Source organism: Myotis myotis, unplaced genomic scaffold (genome assembly GCF_014108235.1).
Source record: "Myotis myotis isolate mMyoMyo1 unplaced genomic scaffold, mMyoMyo1.p scaffold_m19_p_8, whole genome shotgun sequence".
Taxonomy (NCBI): Eukaryota; Metazoa; Chordata; class Mammalia; order Chiroptera; family Vespertilionidae; genus Myotis; species Myotis myotis.
Genome location: NW_023416390.1, coordinates 31,050,736 through 31,062,831, shown reverse-complemented (window position 1 = coordinate 31,062,831; position 12,096 = coordinate 31,050,736). Strand labels below are relative to the sequence as shown.

Below are 12,096 nucleotides of genomic sequence, written 5' to 3'. Positions count from 1 at the left end.
AGCTCCCCCCTGTCACGCACAGAGCAGGGCGGATCTGGGGGTTGGGGCGCCGCCCTCTTATCACCCACAGAGCAGGGCCGATCAGGGGGTTGGGGCGCCGCCACTCTCACACTCAGGGCAGGGCTGATGGGGAGGTTATGGCTCTACCCCGTCACACACAGAGCAGGGCCCGTGGGGTGGGGGGGTTGGGGCGCCGCACTCTATCACACAGAGCCGCAGGGCGATCAGGAGGTTGGGGAGCTCCCCCATATCAGGTACAGAGCAGGGCCGATCAGGGGGTTGGGGCGCCTTCCCCTGTCAGGAACAGAGCAGGGCCGATAGGGAGGTTGTGGCCCCGCCCCCTGTCACACACAGAGCCGCAGGGCGATCAGGGGGTTTGGGCGCTACCCCCTGTCATACTGATCCCGGTGCCGGGAGACCTCGCGGCTCCGCTGATCCCAGTGCTGGGAGGCATATTACCCTTTTACTATATAGAATAGAGGTCTGGTGCACGGGTAGGGGCTGGCTGGTTTGCCCTGAAGGGTGTCCCGGATCAGGGTGGGGGTCCCCACTGGGGTGCTTGGCCAGTCTGGGTGAGGGGATGATGGCTGTTTTCAGGCTGGGACTGAAGCTCCCAACTGCTCCTTTTTTTCTTTCTTTTTTTTTTTTTATTTTGAGCCAGCTTTAGCTCTGAGGCTCCAGCTCTTAGGCCTCCGCTCCTGAAAGCAGGTATCTGGTTTGTTTAGGTTCTACAATCGAAACTCTGTATCAACTCCAGGTCTGAGATCCCGGCTAGCTGAAAGCTGGTTTCTGGGGTTTTGTTTAGCTTCTATTTTTGTTACAATGTTTCAAACTGCCAGCTCAGAGGCCTGCAGTGGCAGGCGGGGAACATTGGAGTCCTCCGTCACTGAAGCAAGCAAGCCCCATGTTAGTTTCAAGCTGCCTGGCTGCCGGCCGCCATCTTGGCTGGCAGTTAATTTGTATATCGCCCTGGTTAGCCAATGGGAAGGGAAGCGGTCGTACGCCAATTACCATGTTTCTCTTTTATTAGATAGGATGTGGCAATAAATACCTTTGTATATATCTCTGTAAAATTCTGACTCCTCAGTATAAAATCCTAGAAGTGGGGTTACTGACTCCAAAAGTACTAGTATTTTGAATGCATACAAAGCAAGTATCAGAGTGCCCCCAAGGTCACTGAGATTCTCGATCTGTCTATGCTCTGGCAGCACTGGGTTCTTGGGGGTGCTGGTGTGTGTGGAGAGTTATATTACTTTTTAAAGAGGCCGACTTAAAGCTCCCGAATGTCCTTTCTGCCACCCCTGTGCCCCGCCACCCCCTCCGACCACACCACATCGGCCAGTTCTCTCCCCTCTAGGCGCTGCTGAGAGCAGTAATCCCATCTCATTTACTGGTGCACCCCCAGCAATTAGCACACCATCTGCACCGAGTGACATGCATGGAGGGTGGTGATGGGCAATTGCTTTGCTATAGTGGGAAGGCCCACTGTTTCAGGAAAATGAGGTTTCTCATTCCTTGCAGGGACCATATCCGCCAATCAGGGGACAGCCACATGTGCCCCCAGGTATGGAACATGTCTCTTCTTTCTCTCCTGGCTCATAGATTGATGCTCAATCCACTGAGCCATGCTGACTGGGGCAGGATAAATGCTTTTCAATAGAAACATTTTATTTTGAAATGTTATAAACATACATCTTACATTGCAGTTTAAGAAAATAAATCCTTTTAGCCCATACTTACACTGGGTACCCATTCCTGTGGCCGCTGGGGGTGACGGGCCTGCGCAGGGGTTCGTCGCCGCCCCACTGAACACCAGCTGGCCCCTTCCGCCTCGTCTTCCCCGTGTTGGTCATGATCTGGTGGAAGGAAAGAGAAAAAGGGGCTGGAGAAAGCATCTTGAAAGCTGACCTAGAAGTAGAACTTACTATACTTAATTCATCAATCTATAGTAGTACGAGGCTTTGCAAATAAAAGAGGATGGATCATGCCATAGATTATTCAAATTTTCTCCTTGTGTTTGCGTATTACACCATTTAGTAATATAAATTTTAAAAAAAATCAAACCATAAAGAAAAAGGAGACAAGCCCTAGCTAGTTTGGCTTAGGGGATAGAGCGTCAGCCTGCAGACTGAAAGGTCCTGGGTTCGATTCCGGTCAAGGGCACAGGCCTGGGTTGCAGGCTTGATCCCCAGTACGGGGCTACAGGAAGCAGTCAATCAATGGTTCTCTCTCATCATTGATTTTTTTTTTTAAATATATTTTATTGATTTTTTACAGAGAGGAAGAGAGAGGGATAGAGAGTTAGAAACATCGATGAGAGAGAAACATCGATCAGCTGCCTCCTGCACATCTACTGGGGATGTGCCCACAACCCAGGTACATGCCCTTGACCGGAATCGAACCTGGGACCTTTCAGTCCGCAGGCCGACGCTCCATCCACTGAGCCAAACCGGTTTCGGCCATTGATTTTTCTAACTCTCCCTCTCCCTTTCTCTCTGAAATCAATAAAAAAAAATTTTTTTTTTTTAAAAAGGAGACAAAAATAGTTGAATATAGTAATATCACATCTCTGGAGAGGACCAGCTTTTGAAAGCAAGAAGGGAAAAAAAGACAGATTTAGTTTCATGAAAAATTAACGTTTCCACCCTGGCCGGTGTTCTAAGTGGTTAGAGTGCTGTCCCTCCCCAAGGGTTGTGGGTTCAATTCTGGCTCCAGTTGGGGAGAGTGCGGGAGGCAACCACAGCAACAACAAATTTAACATTTCCAAATATAGAGTATATTAAAGATAAGCAACAGCCTAAGAAGAAATATCTGCAGCAAATTTAAGCGATTAAAGGTTAAAATTTTCATCAGATGAGGAACTCTTATAGATAAGTGGGCAAAGAATTCAAACAGCCAAGGCACAAAACAGAAAATATCACCATAAAATAGAAAAATAATCAATCTTACAAATGAGGAAGTGAAGAAATAAAATGAAGTCACCATAGTCAAGCTGCTAAATTACTAAAATCAAGTAAATCGAGGCCTGAGGAAATGATTCTATTCTTGCTTTAACTAGTCTGGGAATTTGAACTTTGGAACTTTCCAGTCTGGTGTCAATGCCTGGATATACAACAGACCCAGATAACCTTCAGAAGGACCGAGGAAGAATGTGTGAGTACCCAGACCACCTGACATCCAGTTTCCAGACCATGGTCATCTAGAGAATTATCATCTCTGACCAATTCAGAGGCTGAGAATGCAGAGCTGATTCTTTCCAAGAATGTACTTGTTACTGTAAGAGCCCGCAGCTTTTCTTTCTTCTTTGGAACACTGTGTATTGCCTAGTTGTGTTTCTGGTTTGCATACCGTAAGGCCCTTGAATAAATCTTTATTATTTATTTCTAGCAGTAGCCTCCTGACTCTTTTTGAGTTTTTCAACACAACTAATTAGAAACTACAATTTTAGCCTTGGCCAGGTGGCTCAGTTGGTCCAAAGGGTCCTGGGTTCAATTCCGGTCAAGGGCATGTACCTTGTTTGCAGGCTCCTCCCAGCCTGGGTCCTGGTCAGGCAGGAGGCAACCAATCGACGTGTTTCTCTCACATTGATGTTTCTCTCTGTCTTTCCCTTTCCCACTCTCTCTAGAAAAATCAATGGAAAAATATCCTCGGGTGAGGATTAACAAAAAAACAAAATGATAGCGGCTGGAAATCTGAGATAACTCTTTTGGAAAGCAGTTTGGCATTTTATATGAAGAGTTGTAAAAATGTTCATATCCTTGGGTGTTAATCATAGTGAAAGAATCCCAAATATGAAAAATGTTAAATAAATAAAGTTGCTTTACAAAATTATTATAGAGTGAAACTGGAACAATCTAACTGTCCAGTCATAGGGGAATAATTAAGTAAAACATGGCATGTTCATTTGAAATATTATATAGCCATTTACACTGATAAATACTAGTTATAAAGAAAATGTTCATTTAAAACATTAAGACGAAACTGGTTTGGCTCAGTGGATAGAGCGTCGGCCTGCAGACTGAAAGGTCCCAGGTTCGATTCCGGTCAAGGGCATGTACCTGGGTTGTGGGCATATCCCCAGTGGGAGATGTGCAGGAGGCAGCTGATCGATGTTTCTCTCTCATCGATGTTTCTGACTCTCTATCTCTCTCCCTTCCTCTCTGTAAAAAATCAATAAAATATATTTAAAAAAAAATAAATAAATAAAACATTAAATAAAAGTCAAGTTATAATACTGCATATAAATGATGCTTTTGATTATGTTAAAAGTATGAAAAAAGTCTGGAGGGATTTAGTCAAAGATACTAAATGACTGCAGTGGCTATGTGGGATAGTAGAACCAAGAGTAATTTTTCCAAGTGTTCTGTAATATGGTTATATTATGTTAATAATTTAGTTGTTCAAAAAAGAAATCACTGAAAAACTGGTGAAATCTGAATAAAGTCTGTGGATGCTCCAACACCAATTTCCTGGTTTGACAAGTGCTGCAGTTACATAAGGTACTGGGGAAACTGGGTGAGGGGGCATGCGACCTCTCTGCACGACTTTTTCAACTTCCTGTGAATTTATGATTATTTCAAAGAAAAAAGTTTAAATTTTTTAAAAATTGGAATTATATCTGTGATTTCTTGATTTTTACTGACAAGTTATTTGGGTTTATCTACAACTATTTGAGTGAAGGAAAAGAAAAAGGGTCACTTTCTGATGGAAAGCATCAATAGGCCTCACCTGTGTTGTGGGGACAGCCACCAGCTTGGGCAGTAGGCAGCAGGTAGGCTGGGCCTAGACCTGCACTGGTAAGGGAAGGGAAAAAGACAGGAGAGAGAAGGTGGGAGGGAGGCCTCTACCCTCTTGGAGGAAATGGAACAGAATTAAGCTTTCCAAGTAAGAACTAAAATGTAGTTTTGCTTTCCTTTATATCACTTGTGAAATTCGCAAGAGAGTGGTTTGAACTGCAATCACTTGATACTGCTGTCCACTCTGACCTCCCTGTCACACTGCCCCCACCTAGGATCTAGGCCTCACCACAGAGCAGGCCCCTTACGTCCAGTTCTCAGCAGTACTTTAGGACCTTTCATGCCTTCTCTTCCCCCCGTTTTGCCAGTAAGAACACTTGGGTCTTTCCACACAGAGCTGAGGGGGCTAAGTCTGAAGCTCTTGGGAAAGGGTGAGAGTGAATACGTGGGTTCCTTCAAGTCTGTTGCCAGCCCTCTGCCTCCTTCTCCCCCCTCCACTGTCCTTTGGAGCTTGACCCTCCCTTTTCCTCCAGGAGGAGAGAAAACATATCACTGATATTTGAGTGTTTCAGCCTTTGGAAAACCCAGGCAGCCAAACCAAGTCCTTAAAATGTCACAGACCTAAGAAATAATTTATGGTGTGTGGTATCTGTCCTCTTCAGTGGGTTAGGAAACCGAGTCTGGTTTGTGGGACAGAATGGTCTGGTTTATTATCAAGGTACCAGAGGAAAGGTCCTTGGTGAAGAGGGTTCAGTGTGCAGGGCCCAGGACCTCTCATGTGGCATGCCTGGGGTCTCAGAGCAGCCACTGTTTCCTAGTTATCTACAACCTGCTGACCTTGCAGGGGGAGCCGCGGTGTGGCCCATGCGATTTCTGGGACCCTCAGCTGCAAAGGAGCCTTTCTGAGCTGGAAAGATCTTAAACAGTGTCTGGTCCAACAACCTGCTGTCTACACAGAGGTCCACAGAAATGCTCAGGGGTTGCTGGGAGAGAAAAGAGAAAGGGTTCCTGGCACCCACCTGACTATCCAGAGGAACTCAGCTTTCTCTGTCACAGATGGAGAGTGTATTTGAAAGAACAAAATCTGCTGCTAAAAAAATTTAACCACAATTTAAAAAATGCAGCTCATGATTTAGCTGCATGTAATTTATTTACTAGTAAAAGATGGTCAACACATGCCAATTTAGGTGAAAGATATATTTTTCCATTTACTAGTTTTTGAGTACTGATGAATCACTTAAAGAAATTATGACATAGTATAAAGTGTAAATGTATATACTTAAAAATACTCACCGTCCCAGACTCCCTTGCAGCTAGGGGCCATGTGACCCAGTTCTGACCAGTAAAACGTATGTGGATGTCACCAGATGGAGCTTCGGGAAAAGCACGTGAGGGGGTGGGTTTGGCTGGCCTGCATGTTTGGCCTTCTCCCCGACTTTATCATGAATTTAATCCTAGAGCTGCATCCATCATCTCATGACCAAGAAGCTCAAGCACATGGATGAAGGGCTGACGCACAGGGCAGAACTACCACAGGGCTAATGGAATTAAAGCTTCCAGGCCCCAGAGGGGGCCCTAGTAATGTGTTTTTGTTTGGGCATATGCTTTTGCAAAATTTGCAGAAGTAGGATATTTGTAATCACTTAATACTGCTGTTTTCTCCTACTCAGACTTTCCTTCTAACAGACAAGACATGTGAAAATTAAGAAGCTGGACAGGTAGATAATTACTACCAAGCATGGGCAGACCTTCAGATATTATGAAGGTCCCTGGCGTGTGCCCTTTAGTTATATTCTAATCCCTCTTCTATTCACCAACAGGTCTACTTGTGACAGGCAGCTAGGGCCACCGTGCACTTCAGGGCCACTGGAAACACACTGGCTAACATGGAACTTCTCATAAACACAGTATCGTAACAGAATAGACCAAACCCTCATATGTTATGGCCAACATTCAGGCCATCAATGGTCCATCTCTCCTTTCTACTTCAGGACCCCCAGCCCCTTCACGTGGTACTTACTCCCAAGTACTCCGTGGTCAGGAGCTTCTCGCCTGAGAGTTCGCCGAGCTGGGGCTGGATCAGTTCGTCTTTGTCCAGATCGGCTTCCATGGTGTCATGGTCCTCCTGTTTCAAAAGAGACACAGGGTGAATGCTCTGGACCCCCTGCCGCAAGTTCCAGTGGGCACCTGCCACAAAATGAGAAGGCCTTAGCCCAACCACAGCAATGCGTGGGTCTGCCTTCTGCTCATGCCTCTCCATGAAGATAAACAGGAGAATGCCAGTCCACCTCTTTAGGAGGCTGGGTGCCTGTTAAACACGTCCACAGCCACAGCTGAGAAGAGGTTCAATAAGATGCTCAACCTCAACGGTCTTGAATGTATCGATGTTAACATCCTGGTTGTGGCATTACACTATAGTTTTGCAAGCTGTTACCATTGGATGGAACTAGGTAAAAGGTTCATAGGATTGTTCTGTAGTATTTTTAACAATTGCATGAGAATCTACAATGATCTCAAAATAAAAGTTCCAACTGTAAAAAGAGAGGAGTTAAAAACAAAATAGCATCTATGAGCTGGTACGCATCTGTGTGTAATCTGTGTGTAATGCCAGCTGAGCAGCAGCCATTGTAACGGGGGCCCTGTGGTCCTTTCCCACCCCCCGCCAGGACTTGAGTGATTGCACTGTCCTTTGCAGGTTAAATGATAAAGATCAGTACAAAACAGACCAGACCGTCGTCTGACCCGGGTACTGACCAAGGAAGGACGGAGTCCATATGAATTCAGGGAGCTGGCCTGCTGTGGAAGCGGGAAAGGGGGATGGGAGGGCCTGCGAGGAAGCTGGCAGTCCAATCTGGGGGTGGGGAGGGGCTCGTAGAGGGGGTGCCCCAGGTCATCACGCCCTGGTGACCATGGTTCCTGAGATCATCTAACCAATCCTTCCCCTAATTCCTGTCCACTCAACACCCTGTAATTTGGTTCCTCTAAACTTGCCAACAGGAAGAGAAAGCTCTATTCTGCAAACATGAGTACCCTGTTTTATTTTCAAATGAATTTCCAGTCGTTCTGGATGCTCCAGGCTTTTGTGAATTTGATTTACCTGAGTCAGTTTCCAAGGAATCTGAAAGCTCAAATTCCCAGGAGGACTGCCTCTGGGTAGGGCTGTTGGGAGGGAGGGTGTGGGGTGGGTGCAGGCCTATCTCTCCAGGCTCATTTTAGGACACAGATAGCGCCACCTGCCACTGCTAGACAGTGTCACCCAGGATGGGCCGTCTGAAGAAAGGGGGATTTTACTTATTCTAAGTGGTCCCCAAAGGCAGAGCAGAGCCAGCAGGCTCCAGAGCCTTCTCTGTCAGGTAGCCTGTCTCACTGGTGGGAGGGGCCAAGAGGACTCCCACCAGCACACACTGGAGAGCATTTAAATGGTGCCCTCGTATAGAACCATCGAGGAACCTGCTTTCCATTCCCATAGCGCCTTCCATCCTAACTCTTACGACGACGACGGTGTGGATCCTTCCATCATTATTTTGTTTGATGTGGAAAACAAGCCTGAGACAGTGACAACTCCATTGTGACAGCCTGGCCTGGGGCTTGGGGCAGCCCCTTTCTGCCCAGGTCTTTTTGGCTTGGCCACTTGGGGCCTGCAGAATGCCTGTTTCCGAGGAGGCCCAAGCAGACTCACCAGGTCATCTGAGGCCCGAGGGTACCTAGTGCCTGGTCCAGGTTGAGCTCAAGGGCCAGAGAGTGTGAAGAGGAGGGCCACAGCAGCTTTCTGGAGTTCACAGTCTCATCCCGCTCTCTTCCCGTCCCATCTAATCACAGAGAATCCACTCCGATCCACCCTGGAACACCAGGTTCAGGGGCGATCTAACCCCTGGTCCTGACTCATTCGCCATAGCCAGGGCAGAGCTTTCTCCTGCTGTGGCTTCACCTGAGTAGGCAGCTCAGCCAAGTGTAGCTACTCACCATCCTGAAATTTCAGTCGGGGACCCTCAGAGGTAATGCCATCTGTGAGGCCCGGCCTGGGGTCAGCACTGGGACAGCGAGGGGAGATTTACACCGTGGCCTCGGCTCGGAGTTCAGTTTACTAAAACACCAACACCTCAGTGATCAAATAGTGTGTGCAATACTTGATTATTTCAGGAAAACGACTGCTCCTTGTGAACAAAAGCAGTGGGCTCTGTGGTCAGAGTGAGGGCAGGGCGCTCTGGGCAGTGGAGTCGTATTTCAGCTCTTTTCCAGGGAATGAAGCTTTGGAGGCACCGGTTGGGAATGGGCATATGAAGCGCGATTTCACAGAGGGATTGGTGATATGCCACTTCCCTGCCAGGATGGAATGTGAAACGTTAAGAAACAAAGCAAACGTCCACATTCCATTTCAATGGAAAATAAATGGTCAATGGCTAACCTCGGTCAACACCGGCCAAGTATTTCTTTACCCTGGACAACAAGTACATGTGTGAGACATTCACTTGCCGATCAACCTACACTCATACAAACTAGTGACCGCAATGAAAGCTTGATGTGTTAACTTGCTCAAAAAACAAGTTCGTAAGAGATTTGTTAAGATATTTATTTTTAATTAAAACAAATTGAAATTTTTCTCATTAAAAGTAGCATATAGTTAAATTTGTTTTTTTTGTAATTGATAGGCCTTTCCTAACCTCCAACACACAGGTCAAGGTCCGCGTTTGGTCCCTAATATACAACCCTTCACTAGGAGTTGACTCGAGTTGCAGCTACTGTGTAAGTGTGGGCACCCCAGCCACCCACTCACCACCGTCTCTTTACTGGCAAAACACGGGCAAATACCATTGGTGCTTTCAAGAATATCATGTTAATGTTAAACGCATAAATGTAAGAACACGGACATGAAAACCATTTTTCAGTTGGTAGTTCTTGGTTAAGACAGTTTTGTTCCGAGGCTCTAACTTGGAAGCCATGGCTCTTGTCAGCGCCTAGGTTTCCCCATCCATCCATCCATCCATCAAGGTCATCTTGCCGACTCCTTTAAAATCATGGCTTATATTCTCTGATCCTGAAAAGGCATATACTGTATAGATGTAAACAAGTCACTGTCGTCATCTTTCTAGGAAACGCTAACACTGGTGAAAAGGAAATGGAGGCATCGCCAGGGCTCCCGAGACTCGACGAGCCACAGTAAACTGAGCTGAGCCAGTGGAGCTGGAAAGTGCAATTGAACAAAGAGACGCAAGAGCTGAATTCAATACTATTCAATCTAATCCCAGCCCCTCTGGGAAACTGCGGGAGGGAGGTTCGGGAAGGTGAGGAGACCGGGAGGTGCAGTGGGAAGTGTAAGCAGAGAGCTGACCAGGAGCGATGCCCACTGTGGCAGGCACTTTTGCCAACAGGATCAGAACCACTGAGGATGTATGAGAACTTTCTGCAATGGGCAAACCTAGGACACATTCAGTGACAATTACTGCTCAAGCATTCCATCTGGGAGAGAGGCAGCTACTTCTCATTCCTTCCCCAGTTTCCGTGGGAAGGATTCTGCTCCCCTCACTCAAGTGCAGGCAGCTGAGGGTGGCGATGCCCCAGGGCCAGAGCCCATGTGAAAACAGTCACATCGCTAACTTTTCCGAGCTGCTCTTGAAATGCCAAACGAAACATATTTCGCAATCCACTTAGTGAAGGAAGGAGGTGAGGAATAAGAAAATGCTTCAAGAATAAACGCCTCCTCAGGGTGGGGTTTTAAATACCATTGTTGGAAGGAATTTTACTAAAATTACTGGCCTTTATGTGCTCGAGCAGCGGGCATCAGATTACTGAAGGCAGAGCTTAGGGGTAACTGATTACTTCAAGAAATTAAGAATGCCTCATAAGAAAGGCGCTTGAGGTGAGAGGAATTTAGGTGCTCTAATGCGAAGCTTCCCTGTGGCAGCTCGGTGATCTTATGACACAAGATGCTTAACTGGAGGCCTCAGATACATAATACTCCAGACTAACCAGATTCTAAGCAATTGGCCTGAAAATAAAAGTAAGGTTAACCACTAAATGCATTTGAAAACTCAGATTCTTACAGATATAATGAGGAGAGCAGAATGTATTCAAGTGGTTTTACATATGACAAAAGTATCCAGTGTGTTTTCCACTTGAAATAATTATAAGACTGCTACCAACAGTTTAAATTTGAGACACCTTAGAACACTGCATTGTAAATCTCACTCTTTGTAAAAATAACAGAAAAACACTCCGCATGGGAGAGAAAGGGTGGACAAGGTGACTGGACAGGCAGCGTAGTCAACATATTTTCCCTAGTGCAGCGGTTCTCAACCTGTGGGTCGCGACCCCTTTGGGGGTCGAACGACCCTTTCACAGGGGTCGCCTAAGACCATCCTGCATATCAGATATTTACATTACGATTCATAACAGTAGCAACATTACAGTTATGAAGTAGCAATGAAAATAATTTTATGGTTGGGGGTCACAACATGAGGAACGGTATTTAAAGGGCCAGAAGGTTGAGAACCACTGACCTAGTGGAATGGACCCTTTCCTTCCTTTTGTGCTTTTTCCTGGCGTGTGTGTGTGTGTGTGTGTGTGTGTGTGTGTGTGTGTGTGAAGCACGTCCTGAATCCTCAAGGACACACCGTGATGCCTGGAAGTTGTTTGGGACAGCAACTTCCCCATTCACAAAACGCACCCAGGTAATGATGGCTGGTCTAACTACCAGTCCCGTTTAGGAAATAACCACATGATAGAAACCAGAGAAACCCCAAGATCTTTACTTCTTTGATTCTTCTAACCCATTGCTTACCTGCTCAATTTGCTTGCTTAAATGTTTTCTGAGGTCTAAGTGAAACAGCAAGATATATGGTGATAATGGCAAAATGCTCTGTGAAAAGCCACACGTTAAAATATGTAATACACAGACTTGGAGGCTCAATAGGACGGGAAGTGAAAGACAGTAGGAAGCTTTTGTGGGACAAAGAGAGGAAGCAACCATCATCACACCGGCAAGAGGACTAGTGGCTGCTTCTAAACAGGGGTCCTGAGTGTGCTCAGTTGATGGGGGGGCGGGGGAGAGCTCAGGGGAAGAACAGACTCAGGGACTAAGTGTGCCCCCAACCCTAAGAGAAGTAGGGGGGTGGGGCTAGACAAGAAACCACCAGCCAGAACTGCACACATACCCCTGACACAATGTCAGCAAGAATGTCATAAGAAAAGACTATTATTCAATAAACCACTATGTTCAGAAATAAGGTTTAGATGAACCTCGACATCTTCACAGAATCTATATGAAGCAGATCTGAAAAGTGAGAATTTGTCAGTGTTTTTCAAGTTGCTGGGGAAGAGTAGGAATATGAATTTGGTTTTCTTACAGGCTGGCTGTTACCGC

At 46.3% G+C, this 12,096-nt stretch overlaps 1 protein-coding gene across 1 annotated transcript in view; it reads right to left on the bottom strand.

Annotated features, from left to right (window-relative positions):
- The window catches only part of ARMC9 (armadillo repeat containing 9), a 111,535-nt gene that overhangs the window by 20,869 nt on the left and 78,570 nt on the right, over positions 1–12,096 (bottom strand). The window contains exons 20-21 of the mRNA XM_036320412.1: positions 6,757–6,861; positions 1,741–1,856 (exon numbers count right to left, since the gene is read on the bottom strand). Coding sequence (XP_036176305.1) covers positions 1,741–1,856; positions 6,757–6,861 — 221 coding nt within the window. The remainder of the gene's footprint in view (positions 1–1,740; positions 1,857–6,756; positions 6,862–12,096) is intronic.